Source organism: Mesoplodon mirus (genome assembly GCF_964341445.2).
Source record: "Mesoplodon mirus genome assembly, chromosome: 20".
Classification (NCBI taxonomy): Eukaryota; Metazoa; Chordata; class Mammalia; order Artiodactyla; family Ziphiidae; genus Mesoplodon; species Mesoplodon mirus.
The window spans coordinates 12,868,006-12,885,984 of NC_138996.1; the positions used below are offsets into that span (position 1 = coordinate 12,868,006).

The 17,979-nt window shown below is 46.2% G+C and overlaps 1 protein-coding gene across 1 annotated transcript in view; it reads right to left on the reverse strand.

Annotated features, from left to right (window-relative positions):
• KCNU1 (potassium calcium-activated channel subfamily U member 1) overlaps positions 1–17,979 on the reverse strand; it is a gene marked incomplete at both ends in the record, with an annotated part of 134,890 nt that overhangs the window by 3,719 nt on the left and 113,192 nt on the right. The window contains 3 exons of the mRNA XM_082608689.1: positions 1,109–1,303; positions 8,963–9,102; positions 12,080–12,151. Of these exons, the coding sequence (XP_082464815.1) occupies positions 1,109–1,303; positions 8,963–9,102; positions 12,080–12,151 (407 nt within the window). The remainder of the gene's footprint in view (positions 1–1,108; positions 1,304–8,962; positions 9,103–12,079; positions 12,152–17,979) is intronic.

Sequence of the window (17,979 nt, forward strand, 5' to 3'; positions counted from 1 at the left end):
TGTTTGCACCTGGAATTCAGATGCACAGAGCGTGGGTCTGCCCTTATTGGCAGTACCTGCCGAGACATAGCAGACACAGAGGGAGGAAGAGGGCTGTGAAGGGGCTCTGCTCAGGCCCATGTAAGGCCTGCCCCTGACGGTGACACCGGGGAATCGAATGCCACGTCACTCAAAACTAAACCAAAAGGCAGGCTGACCAGTAGATTCCTCACTGCAGCCTGGACTCGACACAGAGCCCCAAATGCCCAGATGCCTCATTGGGATTTGCCAGAATTATTTTCTTCCTTGCTATAATCTACTGTTTGCTAGATCAGAGGACTAAGAAAACTCAAGCATTTTTCACTGGCTAGCCCAGACAGATTCTTAGGCCCAAACATGGAATCCTTCTGCCTGATTTCAGGTGACATGACAGATTTCTTTCTTTTTTTTTGGCCATGCCCCACAGCATGCGGGGTCTTAGTTTCCAGGCCAGGGATCAAACTTGTGCCCCCGGCCTTGGAAACATGGAGTCCTATTCACTGGACTGCCAGGGAAGTCCGGATCAGATTTCTTTAGTAGTTCAAGCATAGGGAGAGTGGGCAGGCCCTGGGTCAGACTGCCTTAGAGGGACCCTGCTTGGTCACTGGTAGGCAACATGGTCTCAGGTAAGTATTCATTTCTCTGTACCTCAGCTTCTTAATCTGTTCCATGGAATTAATAACGATGCCTACCATGTAAACCCTTGGAGAGATTAAGTGAAAAACAAACAAACAAACAAAGCAGACAGGCCCAGGGCAAATGCTCAGTGAATATTAACATTACACTTATTATTAAAATCCTTGTCAAGGGACAAAGTTATGGGACCCCTCTGATGCTTCCTGTGCACTTTTTTACCCAGAGGATGGGGATACTAACAATGGCTTGATCTCTCAGAATTGTTGCAAAAAACAGTTATCACGTAAAAATGCACTGTAAATTATAAATACACCATGAATATAAGTTACATTAATTTTTGTCATTATTGTTATTATTTATATGCTATAGGTGATCTAGGGACCCAAACAGGTTGGATCAATTTCCAAAACTCAGGGAGGTTAGGACACTCTTACTACGAGAAGAGTTGACTCACTTGAATGTCTGACAAAATGGTTTGGTTTAAGGACAGAAGCCCCAGCTTACACCGCATCCTTCCAGGTGAAACGGTAGAGTAACTGTCATTCAGCCCACAGAACTTTTCTGTATCCAAATGTTGTTCCAGCTGAGAACTTGTCCCTCCTGCCACCAGCATCTGAAGTAGTTCCAGAACATGGTAATTGTAGAACGCCTGGAAAACAAGGACAAGGCATGTGCAAAGTCAGAAGGTGGAGGTGGAGTGAAGTGGCGATTTAGTGGGCATCGTTGTTTGAAATGGATCTGATGGCACAAAGCAGTGTCTCTCATTATCATTAAAATCATCCAAAAGCTGGCAGTTTGGGTAGGGCACTGGGTTAGGCAAAGTGCAGAGAAAACAGCACTGACCCCGTTCCTGCTCTTTTGGGGAGGACTTACACTGTAATAGTAGGAGAAGAGGGGTAATGACACTGACCCCAAGGGTGTCCCTGCTTCCAAAAATGACCAGAGGAGTGTATCAGGCCACAGATACCTTAATAATCATCAACATGTATTTAAAATATGTAATGAGACTTCTAGAGATTTCCCTTAGGGGACTACTGATATTACTATTGGCGTCTACACTTGAATCTTCCGGATGTGAATCTACTTATATTCCTTTTGATTCTGACCTATCTGAGGACAGGTATTACCTTAACCTCCCACAGCTGTTACGGTGTACTTCGAAAACAGTAGGTGTGGAGTATAAAATGAATGGAATTTCAGAATATTTGGCATCAAAATGAAGCCAGAGATTGACGTGTGGGCCAACTTAGTTTGAAAGTAGCTTGAGTCTGAATAAGCCAAGCCATTTTCTTAAACTCTTTTCCCAAAGGATTCCTACACACTCAGTGTTGACTAGGCAGTGACCTACATGGAAATATCATTGTAATAACTGCCCATGAGGTTTTCTTAAATCCATTGTTATCTATATAATGTTCTAAATTTCCTACCCTTTGTCTTATCTAAATCGAACTTTCATTCCAGTAGAAAGGAGAATTTACATGGTTATATAGCACCTACATAAAAATCAGTCATTTTGTTTCCATTATAAATAATAGGAATGACTTCCATCGTTATTGAGAAATTATACCATTCACTTTCTCCATGCTCCAATTCAGGGACTTGTCTTCTGAAGTCTGGGTTATGAGACACACCTCTTTACTAGTCTTTTTCTCATATACAATCCATTGCTCAAAATGCTTCCAGAGAGATTGTCTAGAAACACAAATCAGATCCGGCCACACATCCCTTGAACCTGCAGTAACACCAAGCTCAGACTCGTTTCCGCGGTCTTCAAAGCCCTCAAGATGTGACACCAGCTCCCTCCCTGAGCTCATCTCCACAGGCCATCCTTCTCTCCGGTGCACACTAGTCAATCCGCAGTTGCTCAAGTAACACTTTTACTCCTTCATGCCTTTGCTTTAGAACATCTGGTTCATCTTTCCTCTTGGCAGACTCTATAGTGGCCTCCTCATCAGAATGAAATTTTCCTTTTTTTGTGATCCCATGGCCACTGGCTTTTACTCTATTTTATTCTTCTGCATTTTAGAGCTAGTTGTTTGTACAGAACACACCTGAGTTTGAATCTTGGACTGGCACATCCTAGCGGACCAAAACACCTTTGGACAATTCGTGTATTCTTTCTCAGTCACAGTTTTATGATTTTAAAGATGACATGATAATATCCACCTTTGAGCATTGTTTGCAGGATTAAATGAGATATACAGCACACACCACTGAATTGTGCTGTCTTTGACACTGGTGTTCATGTACCTGGATCACCTGGAGTGATATTCATGAGACCAGATTACTGGGATCCCAGATCTACTGGATCAGAATTTATGTACAGGAGTGGGAATCAGAATTTAAAGGGCATCTCTGGTGGTTTTGACAGTGGTGGTCCTCAAATTACACTCTGAGCAATATGCCTTAAATGATGTGTTCTTTCAGATAGACTTTGTCTACTTAACATTCACGTCTTCAAGAGCACATTGGACCAGGCAGGTGTAAGAATATTCAGTGCAAAGATTACTGCAAACAATTAATTATTACAAATAATTTTTAAAAATTGAGTGCAAAAACAGCTGTCAGAATACTGAGTGCAATTGGAGTTGATTTTTAACAAATAAACAAATACTGTTAGCAAAATGTAGAGCCCACTGGAGAAGGCGACCTAGGAAATAATATAATCCATGTAAATTAAGAGAAAATAAAAAGAACTTTTACAATATTTTTCAGATTAAAGAGGACTTCAAACATCTTCTCCATCCTAATGTCCAGACTGAAAGAACAAACCTCCTGAGTGACAGTCACCTCCTTATATTCCCTCCCTGTTTCATCCTGCTACCCAGAAGGGTGCTTATGGATCTGGCCCCCTGAAATCCAGGAGGGAGTGGAGGATGGAAATCCAGATTGGACCACAATCCATTGAAGAACAAGTGGCCGTAATGCTGTTAGAATATTTCTCCACTGATTTAAAAAAAAGGTGTAATTTCTAGGTTTATCCTGGTGTCGATGCCTCTAGGGAAACATGTACTTTACATATTTAACAGAGAGAGGCTTAGCTTTTGACTATATCATTTCTTCAGTTTTGACATCAAAAGGCTTGCAATTCTATATTGGGGAAAATAATGGGATTTACATGTCACCCTTATTCTGAGCTCATCGTATATTCTTATTATTCGGGGCTCCATGGCACTGCCATCATGGGTCTCTTTTCTTTCCTCCCTCTCTCCCTTCTTTCCTTTTTCATTCTTTTTTTCTTTCTCAAGAAAATATGAAAGTTGAAATGTGCATGAAACATTTTAGGACTTCTAAATTTGAATAGTGTTACTAATATACTCAGATTTATATTATCTAATATCTAATATATCTAATATTTAATGTAATCAGTTCAATCAGAATTTGAACTTCTGATGCTTGAAAATGTTGCAGCCTGAAGTGTTTTAACTTCTAGCTACAGTGAGGTTTGAGGTTTCTCTCATATTACTCCTTGATAACATAGATACTAACATCCTAGCCACTCACTACTTTTAATTCTGAGAATCTCAAAAGGTCTTAAGGCCCACATTTTCTGAGAAATACTTCTAAGTTGAAAATGAGGCTATATGGTAGGAAAACTGCCACTAACCAGCTGAGTGAACTTGAGAAAGCCAGGTAACTCTTGTTATTTTCCTTACCTCCCTTATAAGTAAAGGAAAATGCTCCCTACTTCATGTCCAGTTTTGAAATCCTATTGTTATAAAGCCATAGGGGAGTCCTGCTCCCATATGGAGGGGCTGAGTGCGCCTCCATATTCTTATATAGCATTGAGCTGAGGGTTAAAAGTGAATCCGAATTACACCTTAGGGGCATGTTTCTCCACCTGGGCCAGGAGTTTACAGAAGTATTCCAGGGGATACTTGAAGCCATAGTATTGGCTGACTCAGAAGATTTGGAGGGAAAATCCATTATTTTTATCTTGGAAAAAGAAAATCACAGGGGTATCAGGGGATAGAAGGGGAAAACTACATGACAACCTAAAACAGAACTTCAGTACTTTCAGGTGGTGACAAGTTCATGCCACATTTTTCAGGCTTTGGTCTCTCCTCGGGACCTGTGGGTTCATCCTCCTTGTGTTTCTTACGGGCCACCTGGAAGCACAGTGCAGTTTTCCAGGGACAGGTGAGAAGGAAGAGAGGGCCCCGCAATATCAGGTCGAAACAGAGTTCACTGAGACGTGAGTCAAGGAGGTGACCTCATCCTGTTCCAGAAGCTGCTGAGGTGTCAGCCCCCTTTATCCTGAGGGAGCCTGTTCGGAACGCAGTCCACAGCCTTTCCCTTCTGCAGAGGATGGCCATCAGGGAAACACACATTTTGATTCTAGGTATAACCTCTGACTGTGCAGCCATGGGAAACAGACCTCTTGGAGCATCAAGCTGGACGGCAGGTGGGAACAGCCGAATCTGGAGGATGTTCCTTGGGGAGGGAAATTATGGGACAAAATGGATGTGCAAAATGGGGTGGAATGGCTGACTCCTGTCTCCCAGACAAGACTCCCAACTGGGAGCTGGAGACTTGACTCGGGAGACAGAGAACAGGAAGCTGGCTCTCTTATTTTATGCCTCTCTGTTGGTCAGATTCTCTAACTTCTAGGCAGTGGTTTTTAAAGTCTTCTCAACAACAGAAGTCCTTCTTTGAATCAAATCTTATGCAGGAGCCTTGTATGAGACCCAGATGAGAGTAGAGTAGTTCTGACTGGGGGGAAGGGCTGGGTGGGCACTGGGGAGGGTGGGTGCACCCTGGTCTTCTCCTCCGTGCTCATCCCTCAGGGACTCCGGAGCACTCTGGGAGGCGGATTCCTCCAAGTAGAACTTCAACCTCAGTGTATTGAAAGGACACTCGTAATCACAGAAAGAGCCTTCTGGAGCGGCAGTGGATTTGGTCATAATGGATTTGGTCTGACTCTGGAACCTTAGGAATTTGGGTCTGAAAACCAACTTGTCATCTGTAAGTGCTGTGACCTTTGGCACATTAGTCACCCCTCTAGGCTTCAGCATCTTGATCTGTAAAACAAGGCTAGCAACTGTATCCTCTTGGTTGGGTTGACGGGAGAATTAAACAGATAATGCAGGTGACGCATTCAGCCAAGACCTTAAGTAAGTGCCTGAGAGATGATGTCACCATTGTTCTTACCCCAGATATTGCTCTAATGATTATCTCAACAATGAAACCATTGGAAGATGCCGCCTCAAGGTCTGTGCTGGTAAAGACTCGCAGGTGTGATGCGGAGGAAGAGACCCGTGAGTGTCAGTGGTGTCTGCCGTGGGCATGTGATGCAGGGAGTGATGACCCAGGGCCCGTGACTGCCACCCTAACTTTGTGGGGAGATCGGGACCCTGGCCCTCCTCCCGCATGCCTGCACAAGGAGACGCTCCAATACATATGGAGAATAAAGTGGCGTGCTGGACACATATTGTGGAGCCACCACAGTGGCCCCAGATGGTTTCAGTGCAAGAGGATACAAATGTTCTCTTCTTCTCAGAGGCTGCTCTCACCGCCAGTGAGCGGGTGGAAGGTCAGGAGGCCAGCCAAGACCAAACTGTCCTCAGATGAGCAGAGACAATGAAACTGGAGGCTCAGCCCTGACCCTCGGGCTCTTTCTTTCTGTGTGGCTGATATGATAGAAAGTCACCCCCATCCTCAGAAGCCAAGTGGAGCCAGTAGTACCAGGTCCAGGGGGAGGGAAACAAGTGGGCAGCATCCCCTGAGCATTTTCAAGGGTCTAACTCAGCTCATCAGGGCCAGAGATTTGGAGTTGGAGCTCCAAACAGTGTTAAGGTGTGGTCGTTATGCTGAGCCATTCGTCATCGAGGATTGGACAGCTGGGGCAGGAGGCCACTAGGTAGAGATTAAGAAGTTCAAGATCCAAGCCAGCCCCCTTGACATACAGGATGCCTTCTACCCTGAAGCTCCACTGCCGTCCTCACGGCCTCGTCAGACGACCAAGTGCCAGTCCCAAACCAGGCACTTACCAGGAGTCCCCAAGGGCAGGCTGAGGGTCCAATGTGGCTTGTGACCTCATGTGACTGTCCCCCATCCCAAGCCACCATATGTGGCTTTCTCTCTCTCCCACAGACTTCACCATGGGGCCTCAGAATAGACTCCTGAATTTTTACACAGCTCATTTCATTTTCCAGCAGAATGAGATACAACGGCTGAAGGCAGCCTGGGAGGAAGGGGCGCTCCTCAAAGAGGTCGCGGGGTCACTCTCATAAGCTGAGTGTTGAGAAGCCTCACCACCAGGTTCGTGCTCCCCGTGCTGGCTCATGGGATGTGCATAGTGCTGGACACTCTCTCGGGCCTCGCTGCCCAGCATGCTCCACCCACTAAGTCGAAACAGAGTCTGTGACTTTGCTCCTACCCGTGTGGGCCAGTGGAGTTTAACCGAGGCTGGAGTTTAAGTCACAAAGCTGCCTGCTGTCTAGGCATCTCTGAAGAGAACGGGGACCTTAAACCCTTCTAAAATGTGTCCTGCGGACAGATCCAGTTCATCACGTCACCTCCTGCCTGACACTCCGGTCCCCAATTATGGGCAGGGTAACTGAAGTATCCATGACAGGCAGGGTTTTAAAATCCTTTCCCTGACGGAGCTACCTTCCCAGGAGAGTGACCTGACCTGACTTGACTTCCCTCACTGACTCTCTCTCTGGCTCAGTCAAGGCTGAATCCTGCTTAATTTAGGAAATTCGTGGTCCATCAGCCTGTTTACTGTTAAACGATCACTGACATGGTATTGCCTTTCTGAGAGCTCACTGGGGTTTATGAGGACCCTCCCCCGAAAGGCGTAGGGGGACAGAGTTGAGCCGGGCAACGTAATCCACTGACGCCATAAGGACGACGCACGTGCCCTGACCACGCCCCCCAAAATGCAAACTGCACGTCGGAGGCACTTATACGATTCAGGAATGATGCCTCTTCTACGCAGAATTCCAGAAGGCAGCCAATCCAGCAAACTGTGCTCAGAGCCTTGTGCTGTGTCAGCATCTGTGCATAGATGTTCAGCCTTTCTGCAGCCCTTCTCTTGGAACATCCGGGTAGGAGGCATCTGTGAGGGAGGGGCTTACAAGCATTTCCCCTGCGGGAGTTCTGGCAGCCATTCACAAATGGCTACGCACAGACTTCCTAAGGTTTAGTCAGATTCCTTGAACACCCTGGGAATGCTCCCCCCTGACCTTCCCTCTGCCTGGAATGTTTCTTCCCCAAAGATAAGAAAGGCACATGCTCTCCTGTTCCCAGGACTTGACTCTCATACCACCTCCTCAGGGCTGCCTTCCTAGGCCGCCTTATTGAACTTTCAACGCCTTCCGCAAACCCTACACGTCCTAGCTCCCGTCACCGTGGCCCTTCTGTCTATCTGACATAATACTTGTCATGTGTGTATCAACCTCCTCCATGGGCATGAGCTCCACATGGGCAGAGATTGGTCGGTTTCATCACTGCTGTGTCCTCAGCACCTAGGACAGCACCCTACAAGGTGTTCAATAGGCGTTCACGCAATGAATAGATTCTACTCGTGGAAATCCTGCAATCCATGCAAGGGAGCTGCTCAGGGAAAGAATGACCGTGCAGTCAAAAATGCATCCCAGGGGCTTCCCTGGTGGCGCAGTGGTTGAGAGTCTGCCTGCCGATGCAGGGGATGCGGGTTCATGCCCCGGTCCGGGAAGGTCCCACATGCCACGGAGCGGCTGGGCCCGTGAGCCATGGCCACTGAGCCTGCGCATCCGGAGCCAGTGCTCCGCAACGGGAGAGGTCACAGCAGTGAGAGGCCTGCGTACCGCAAAAAAAAAAAAAAAAGCATCTCACAAGAAGGGCAACGTGGAGGGAGAGTGCACTCAGCTCTGAATAAAACTCACACCACCAAAGGCCAAACAAAGCCCTTTCCTTGAACCCCACATCCTTTCATGGATGATTTCTGTATAGCTTGGGGATATTTTAGAGAGAAGAGAAAGCAGGATCACTGCCCAAGCTCTGACGCCAAAGAGCCTGGTCAGCCAAGATGCACTTGAAGCTGAAAGGAGGGTTCTGTGGATGTGCTCATTCCTCCCGGTATTGAGTGTTCTGGCTCTAAGGGCTTCACATTTTTAATTTTAAAAATGTAAGCATTTGGCTTCCCTTGCCCGGTAGTCATGAGCAAAGGTGAAATTATGTGCGTGGACAAGCTTTTCTGGTAAATCAACAAGCACGCAGAATTGCGAGGTGTTAGTCCGCATCATCCACCCGAGTCCTGAGCCACGCACTCTCCCCGCAGCAGGGGCTTGGTCGTGGGGCTCCTCGGCTTCAGCGCACCTACCGTGGCCAGGAGGGAATCCAAGAAGCTGCCAGAAAAGACAGTGCCGGTGGCAAAGGACGTGCTGAGGTGCAGGCTCATTCCCGAGAGGTCTCCTTCCATCCCACCAAGCTGTTCAATAAAGTGTATGTTGGAAGGATTTTCTGAAAGTGAAAGAGGCAAAAAGGAAAGGCAGGTGGATAAGATGAAGAATACAGGACTTCCGGACCGGGCAGGCCAAGGAGGGGCCATTGCTCAAAGGATTTGATGCCTACTTTAGGGTCAAGGTGGGACCTGCCTCAACTTCAGTATATAGTTTTTTCTTTCCAAGTATTAATATCTTCATCCCCTGAAGATGGGAAGCCCGCTTGGGGACCTTCATCATCAAGGAGATATCCTTGTACCTCAGGCTCAGTTTCTCCAAGCAAGTGTCCTGAATGTCACCCTTTATAATTTAACTTTCAAGACAGGACACTTCTGGAAGAAAAAGGGGACACTTTACATAATCGCACAGGGACAAGAGACATAAATAGGAACATCTGTTCACCCCCGTTATTGTCTTTTTCTCCATACACTATGTCATAGCTGGCGTGGTATTTACTTGGGTCCTTAGAGTTATTTGGGCCCCGAATGGGTTAATCAGTGCCTCTCAAAATTTAATGTGCCTATGCGTCAACTGGGGATCTTGTTATAATCTAGATTCTGATCCACTGGGTCTAAGGTGGGGCCTGAGAGTCTGCATGTCCAACAAGCTTGCCGATGCTGCTGCTGCTGCTGATGCATGGACTACACTTTAAGCAGCAAGGGCTTCAAGAATCATCCTAATCAGACCTGTGCAGCAGTGGCCAAATTATCCATTAGCAAACCTATGCTGGCCCCAGGCTGCAACTCAGACCCCCTGTAGGCAGCCTCTGTAGTCAGTGAAATCGGTCATTTCTATGAGGACAGCAGAGGCGCTGATTGCCTTTGTTCCAAGATTACTGCTTCAAAACTGTTTGTATAGAGAATAGCATTGGAAGATAGTGATATCTCCTACCAGAGCAAAGGGAAGGCATGCTTACTGCCCATTATAAAAGATGCTGGTTCCCGAAGCTCAGGGTTCCTCTCTTACAAAGCAATTCATGGTGGGTCCAGGTATCACTTGGACCTTTTCATGTCCTCCTGTGGGATCTAGGGCTTGGGAAGCCAGCACAAAAATGATGATACTCTGGCTACTGCTATTGATGTGAGTAATAAACTGTTCATTGTCTCTGACCCAGTGGTCTCTCATCTTCTGTCCACATCCGTGAAACTGGGCAGATTAACCTGTTAGTTTGCAAGCAGCATTAAGTCTTAGACCCTTCAAACTTCTTGACCGTCATATTACAGATCCAAACAAATCTACTGGACATAAAACTCAGAGTACGTTCCTAACTAAGACCGCATTAGTCTCTAATTCTTAAAATTATTCCTTAGTACATTTGGGGGAAGTGATAGACTGCTGGTATTAAGGAATCATTTTCTTCCAAGAACTACGCATCTTTATAAAAGATGAAGGAGGTATGACTAGTATCAACCCACATTTCCTATGTGCACATACATTCCTCTTCTTGCACTGCCAACCCTCAACACACACACACACACACACACACACCCCAGGAGCCTTTGTCCAGATCTTGCTGTGTCATCCTAAACCAGTGGCCTCAGCATTCCCAGACATTTTCCTGCAGGCCACTGTACACTCTGTACCAAAGTGCTGGCCATCAGACCTGCAGCTCTCATGTCACTGTGACCCTTTCTTGCTGGCCAAAGAACGAAAACTGAGTGAGCTGGCAGGTGATTTGTTAGGCTAATTTGACAGGCGCTGCCTGGTGCCAGAAAGTCTTTCCTTGAACAAAGCTGTAAGTCCCTGGAGAGTGACCAGATGCATTTCTGAGGCCGGTGAGAAGCTGGCTGGTCCCTCCTGACCACTCTAACTTACATGACAGTCTTCTGATCAATGTCCTCAGTGTATATACACCTCAGAGTCAGAAATGGCTCAGAAGCGTAGCAAAATAAAAATGAAATATAAATAAGAACTGCAGCCAACAGCTTTAGGGTGGTTACAGATAGGCTGGCAGGTACAAGTCAGGTTCAAGGGATCTGAGATCTTCAAAGGTGGATTTGGAGAGCTGCAGTTCTGGGATCCAGGGTGGCTAGACTGTTGCCCACCTGCTGCACTGCCACTCCCAAATCATGTGGCGGTGTCACCTACTGGCTCCTCTCTATGTCTGCCTGCTTCATTTCTGGGACTATGAGGTCTGCTCATCTAGTTTGGTATAAATCTCCCTCAGCTTACACATGCTGAATCATAAAAATCCCACTAAAACGTTTGCTACGCTATGGAATCGAGTCAAATCTCACGCCCAGGAGCAGCTTTAGAGATCATTTTTGAGTTGGTCCAAACTGTGTTAAAGGTACCACCCCCTCTTTGGTAACTTCCATTTTGGTCACCAACTATTATCAGTATTAAATCCCTGTGTCTACCCTGGTGACTCACAAACAATGCACACAGGCACCTGCCTTCCCAGCCCTTCTTGCTGCCCCCAGGGCACCTCACGTCTAGGCAAGTTTCATATACATGCATTTTCCATAAGGTGTTGATGAGAGATAACAGCTCATCCTGTTATTTCTGTATGGAGTATTTCCATTTTAGAAGAGCACCACTCAGGGCTGGGATTAAGAAGACACAAGGGACACAAAATTTAAAGACCCCAAGAGTGAGCCTTTCCTTAAAGTCTACACCCTGGGGGCCTCACTTGCCTCACTGTAGTGCCTGCCCTGGTAGCACCTCAGGAGAGGAAGATGTCTGATGGGTAGAGAAGTTGGTTTAGGGAGAGCCTTTCTTGCAGTTTTCAAATCCACATCCCCTCCCCTGGAAGAATGGAGAAGGCAGGAGCTACTCCTGCACCCTGACACCCAGATAGGACAGGCTCTGCTGGAGGATGTCAACGTCACCAAACAGGTAAAAGCCCAATACAACATCCAGTCAAACACATAATGGTCTCTGGGCTCCATTCTGGTCCTCAGTCCTTTGACTGTGGATCCTAAAGGCACCCTTGGGACATCAAATACAGATACAAAGACTTCTCCCTTGAATTCTGTCCTTGAAACACAACTTACTCAGTTCGGTGAGGATGGGGATCCTTCGGTACTTTGATTTCCTGGGCTTGTCACTGAAGCACCAAGTACACTCTGTAGACACAGACAGCAACAAGGGAGGAATGAGATGGATAGATGCAAATGAAGTGGCTTGCGACACAGACAAGGATGTGGAAGCACACCGTGGCGCTTGGTGCTTTATCTTAGCAAAGTGACTCTCATGCCCAAATCCCAAATCTTTCTCTATATTTAGAAAAAAAATGGCCTCAGCCTCTCCTTTCCAGAAGTTTGGGGTGTGTGTGTGTGTGTGTGTGTAGGATGTTTCCTAAATGGCACTTCAAGTGAATTACAAAAAGGGTGATGTTCTCCCTGCAGTTGCTTATCCGCAGCCTAAGTTACATCCAATTATTCTCTATCGACTGGGAGTGCCGGGTGACGGCTCAGGCAGGCAGTGCCTCAAACCACATCCACTTGCTTGTAGAACTTTCAGGAAACTGAATAAATAGGAGGTGCTGCCCCAGGAGAGCCTGTGGAGGCACAGCGACTGGCTCACTGGCTCCTGGTGCTTCTGCCTCTTGGAGATCGTCTCTGGGCTGAGGGTCTCTTTCTTCTTCAGCAAGACTGTCTCTGCCTCCCAACTCTGGCTGGCCTCCCCAACCCCTAATGTCTTGGGAGTTCCTTAAAGACTGGGGTGGGAGGTCACGGGGCCTCTGTCTTCACATTCAGTTCCTGCCTTAGGAGGTGAGGCCCTTCATCTCCCTCTGTGAGCCTCAAATCCCAAAGAGATTCCATGCCCGACTCTGGTCTGGAACACAGCCCTAGCACGCGTGGACAGGTGAGGAGAACCTGTCCAAAACCTGTTTTGAACCTGTTCAAAAACAAGGATGACCCCAGAGTTTTGGTCTCCAAGTTAAATCCCCCCAGAAAAGGTAAAGAAAGAAAAGGGAAAAGAGAAAGAGGAAACTAGGATCCTGATTCAAAAAAACAAAAAACAACCAAACCAAACACATGATGATCTCATCAAAAGTTATGCTTTAAAACTACTGGTTACCTTTCTTGAACTTTTCTGAGAATGCTGTGTATAACAGGGAAATAACATTCTGCTTGTCATTCAGATTCTCTGCTGCCTTGAACAAGGTGAAATATGTGGAGGGTCTTTTGTTTCCCAAGCCAGGTAAGTGGTAGGGGAGGGTAGGTGAGATGAGCGAGTGGGTCAGACAGACAGCCTGAGAGACAGACAAAGGGACGGGGGTGGGGAAACTGGCCACTGAGATGGGGATGGGGGAAAGAGGAGATCCAAAGGGAGGTTTTGTTCCCAGAGAGAATGCTATGCTCTACAATGTAGTAAGTTCCCTACATACAGGCAAGTTTCATTCCGAGAGCACATTCGTAAGTCCAATTTGTTCGTAAGTCCAACAAAATTAGCCTAGGTACCCAGCTAACACAATCAGCTATATAGTACTGTACTGTAGTAGGTTTATAATACTTTTCACACAGATAATACATTAAAAAAACACAGAAAATAAAGAAATCCTTTTTTATCTTCCAGTACAGTACCTTAAAAAGTACAGTAGTCCAGTACAACAGCTGGCACACAGGGGCTGGCATCGAGTGAACAGGCAGGAAGAGCTACTGACAGGAGGAGAGAGAGCAGGTGGGAGATGGTAGAGCTGAAGGGTCATCAGCAATAGGAGACGGAGGGCAGGCTGTCATTTCCCTCATGCCTGACGCGGATGGCAGAGGTTCTGGCTCCTTGCTGGAACCAGATGCACGTTTGCACCTTCGGACGTTTTCAACTTGAAGGTGCGTATGTAGGGGCCTTCCTGTATTTACCACCTCTCCCATCTCCCCAGGAAACATTCCATAAAAGAGCCACTTCTTGTTCACGCAGACTAGAGCTGAATACATTTCTGATTGCCACTAAAATTCTGAGTCATGCTTCCAGGTAGATTCACAGTAAACACGGAAGTGCCACAGGAGGAGCCCAACACGTGTAGTTTACAGTTAGAACTAGAAATGGCCTTAGGACTTTAGCAAAACCCTTTAGCTTCAGGTGAGGAAACAGAAGCCCTGGGGGCTAACCCTCGTCCACGCATCTATTGAAGAGGAGGGTTTGCGTGGTGGCTAGAGACCACATCTCCAAACTTACTGGGAAATCTTACTGCTGATGGCATCTGAATACCTTCAACTGTTTTTCCTAAACAAACTTCTGGGATTTTCATAATGCAGGGAGACTTGGGGGAAATGAGATTCTACTTTATTCTCAGAAATGTGCAAGATGCTTTATCTGCTTTAGGTACCTTTCCTTCCTTCCTTCTCTCCATTCTCGTTTCCTTCCTTGCTCTCCTCCCTCTACAAATCTTTAAAGAGTATCGACTCCAGACTAGGACTATGAACAGTCCCTGTCCCGGTTACATACCGTATGTTGCAAATACAAAATGTTTTCAGATAGTGATGAGTCCTGTGAAAAAACCCAACATTTAGGGGCTAGTGAGTGACCTGGGGAGGTGACCTTAGATAGGGTTTGAAGAGGCTTCTCTGACATTGGAATGTCCTCCTGAGTGATGAGCAAACGCCATCCAGACAGAGGGAATGGGATGAGGAACTTAAGGCAGGAAAGAGCCAGTATAAACAGACTGAAGGAGGAGGAAGTTCAGGCTCCCTACTGGCCTGCAAGACCCTACGTGATTTTCCTGTATGTCTTGAGTCACCATCACAGGGTCTAAAGGAGGAAACTGCCATTATCCAATAAATATTTGTAAAAGATCCCTCGGGCTGCTGTGAGCTGGGAGGTAAGAATGACACCACGGTGCCCTCAAACCTGTGAATTAAGTCGAGTTAGATCACCTGTGAAGATGAGGAAATGGACTCAGGGTCTACATGCTTTGCCCAAGGCTACATGGCTTGCAAAGGATGGATGGGTTTTCACACCCAAATTGGCACCAAGTTCAAAGCCCATGCCCATGCCCTTTATATATATATTAAAATACATAAGGTTTGGTTGACAATTTCAATACAATATTGAGATCCGTTTCTCTCAAAGGGGAAAATTCTCCTTTGAGCTGCACTTTCTGATTTCAGTTCCCTCTAATAACGGGCTTGGAATATCCTGACTTTCAGAGTCAAATGTTCTTATTGGATAGAGACAGGTTCACATCAGCTGATGCAACTGCATAAATATCTGCTCTGACACTGGCTGGAGGACAGCAACAGAATTTCCGCCTCAACTCCATCTTTTCTGGTAGAGCAACGGTTAATTTGAATATGTGTCAGATCATAGCCTGGGTACATTTTACTAATGTCAATATTTTTGCTACCTAGTAGTACGCAGTATTATACCTGAAATTCTTCCAGGCTGGCAGGGTGCTATTATTAAGCAAAAGATTGCTTAATTGTAGATTACTACTGTATGTTTAAATTTCAAGAGCATATTAAGTTGTCAGACTTAATTACTGTTATATGTTTAGATTATGCCACAGATTATTTAGTTCAGTACCTAGGTTTGCCAACCTGTTCTTGTGACGTGACAGGGCAGTAATTAGAGCATCAGTGAGAAACCTAAAGTTTTGCATGGGGATGTCCAGGAGGCCTGGTCCTTTGGAGAGTCCTCCTTCTTGCTGTCCCCCCACCTCCAACATCCCTTGGTGAACCACTGTATGGAATAGCCTTGGTGGTCCTAGATGGATTTTATGTGTAACCTTGTCATGACCATGAAGATGTGGGAAAGCCCGCTGAGCCCACAAAAAGCTCAGCAGATATATCAGAGTGAGAGCTCTCAATTTTGGTCCTATCGACATACTGCACCTGTGCACCGTAGGATATTTAGCAGCATCTCTGACTTCTACCCACTAGATGCCAATAGCATCCCTCCAAGTTCTGACAACCAAGGCTGTCTCCGGACATTGTCAGACAACCTCTGGGGTCAAAACCACCCCTGGCTGAGAACCACTGTCTCAGAAGAAGGGAAAGAAAATTGCTCAGCGTGGAAGATGTTTTCTCCCTCCTGCCAGAATTTCATAATCCTTTATACTGATAATTCTTGGAGGTGGGCATTCCCATTGCCACCTGCTTGGGATGCTGCAAGAGGAGTATTAGTATGAGATAGGAAGAATGGTTAAGAGAACCAAACAGGCTTCCCTGAGTGTTGGGAATTTCTACATGCAAACTCCAGGTAGATTCCTGTGATGCCGGAGTAATGGGTGAGGTTTCTGAGTGACAGTCCTTGGCTATTCCTATGTGCTAGGAATGTAACTTTACTGCTGCTACCTTTGTTAGGTAGCACAGGAGAGCCTGTCTGGGCCTCTGTTTCCTGTCACACAAATGGGTACGATGACATCCACACAAGGAAAGGTGCCAGGTCTACACAATATGTTCTTCCCTAAACTTTCCCTTTTGCCGTTGGGGAGAGCACCTACTCACACTGCATGATGACTCAAATACTGTGACATTCTTTCATTTTCTCTTCCTTTTTCCCAACCCTTTTCCCCTCTCTCCTGTATTTCCTCCCACCAATCCTGTCAGTTTAGCAGAGTATGTGACACATACAAAATCAATATATTTTTGTTGAATGAATAAATGAATAAGTGAAAGGATGAGAATCACCAGATATAAAAGAAACCAGAATTAAAATAATAGGTTTAGGGCTTCCCTGGTGGTGCAGTGGTTGAGAGTCCGCCTGCCGATGCAGGGGACACGGGTTCGTGCCCCGGTCCGGGAAGATCCCACGTGCCGCGGAGTGGCTGGGCCCGTGAGCCATGGCCGCTGAGCCTGTGCATCCAGAGCCTGTGCTCCGCAACGGGAGAGGCCACAACAGTGAGAGGCCCGCGTACCACGCAAAAAAAAAAAATCATAGGTTTATATCTTTTTAGCCTATATAGGATGTGAGATTTAAGAAAATGATAAGAGGAAGGACAAGTCACCTGATGATTAGCTAGGTGGCTTACGGTGTTGTCAGCTTACCCTGTGCTTTTACTGAGCGGGCATTTTTCATTTCTACATTGATGATACTGCCTACACAGTGAATACTTTTCTGTCCAATTTTAGAAAGTTGCAAGCAAGATGCAAACACACACACACACACACACACACTCAACCCACACACAAATCTTGTGTAAATCTGAGTGACCCTAATTGCTAAGCTAAGGACTGACGTGCAGAACACAGAGGCATTTTTATACACCTTCAGATTAGCTCAGCAGAGGGGCTCACCTTCCTTAGTCGGGATTTTCAATGCACTTTGATATTCAGGAAGTGCTTTGCTATTATTATTATTTATTTATTTGAAAAAAACCCTGAAATGCTGGGTGCTGAGCGATGTTTGGTTGTTTAGTGAGGGTCTGTGACGTAGCTGGCTCACCCACCAAAGTTCACCCACCAAAGACTGGACTAGATTTTTTGTAGTCCAGCCCACAAATAGTGTGGTAGAATAGTGTGCTTCATCCTCTCAATCACAAAACTAAGAATGGTAACCTGAACACCTACAGGATCCAATGAGAGCTGATTAACAATAATAATACTTGTTGTTAATGATAATAAAATACCAATGGCTATGCTCACTGATATTTGATTCATAATAATAACAGCACTTACTACTCTATGATCTTCTTTAAGATGGGAAAAAACAGTGTTCTGTGCATTCCATTTAGAAGATGGACATCATTTTTCATTTGACTAGGATTCCCAAGGACTGAACTGTCCACTAATTCTAGTACAGAATTCTCAGAGCTGGACGGGATTCTTTTTTTTTTTTTTTTTGCGGTACGCGGGCCTCTCACTGCCGCGGCCTCTCCTGCCACGGAGCACAGGCTCCGGACGCGCAGGCTCAGCGGCCATGGCTCATGGGCCCAGCCGCTCCGCGGCATGTGGGATCTTCCCAGACCGGGGCACGAACCCGTGTCCCCTGCTTCGGCAGGCAGACTCCC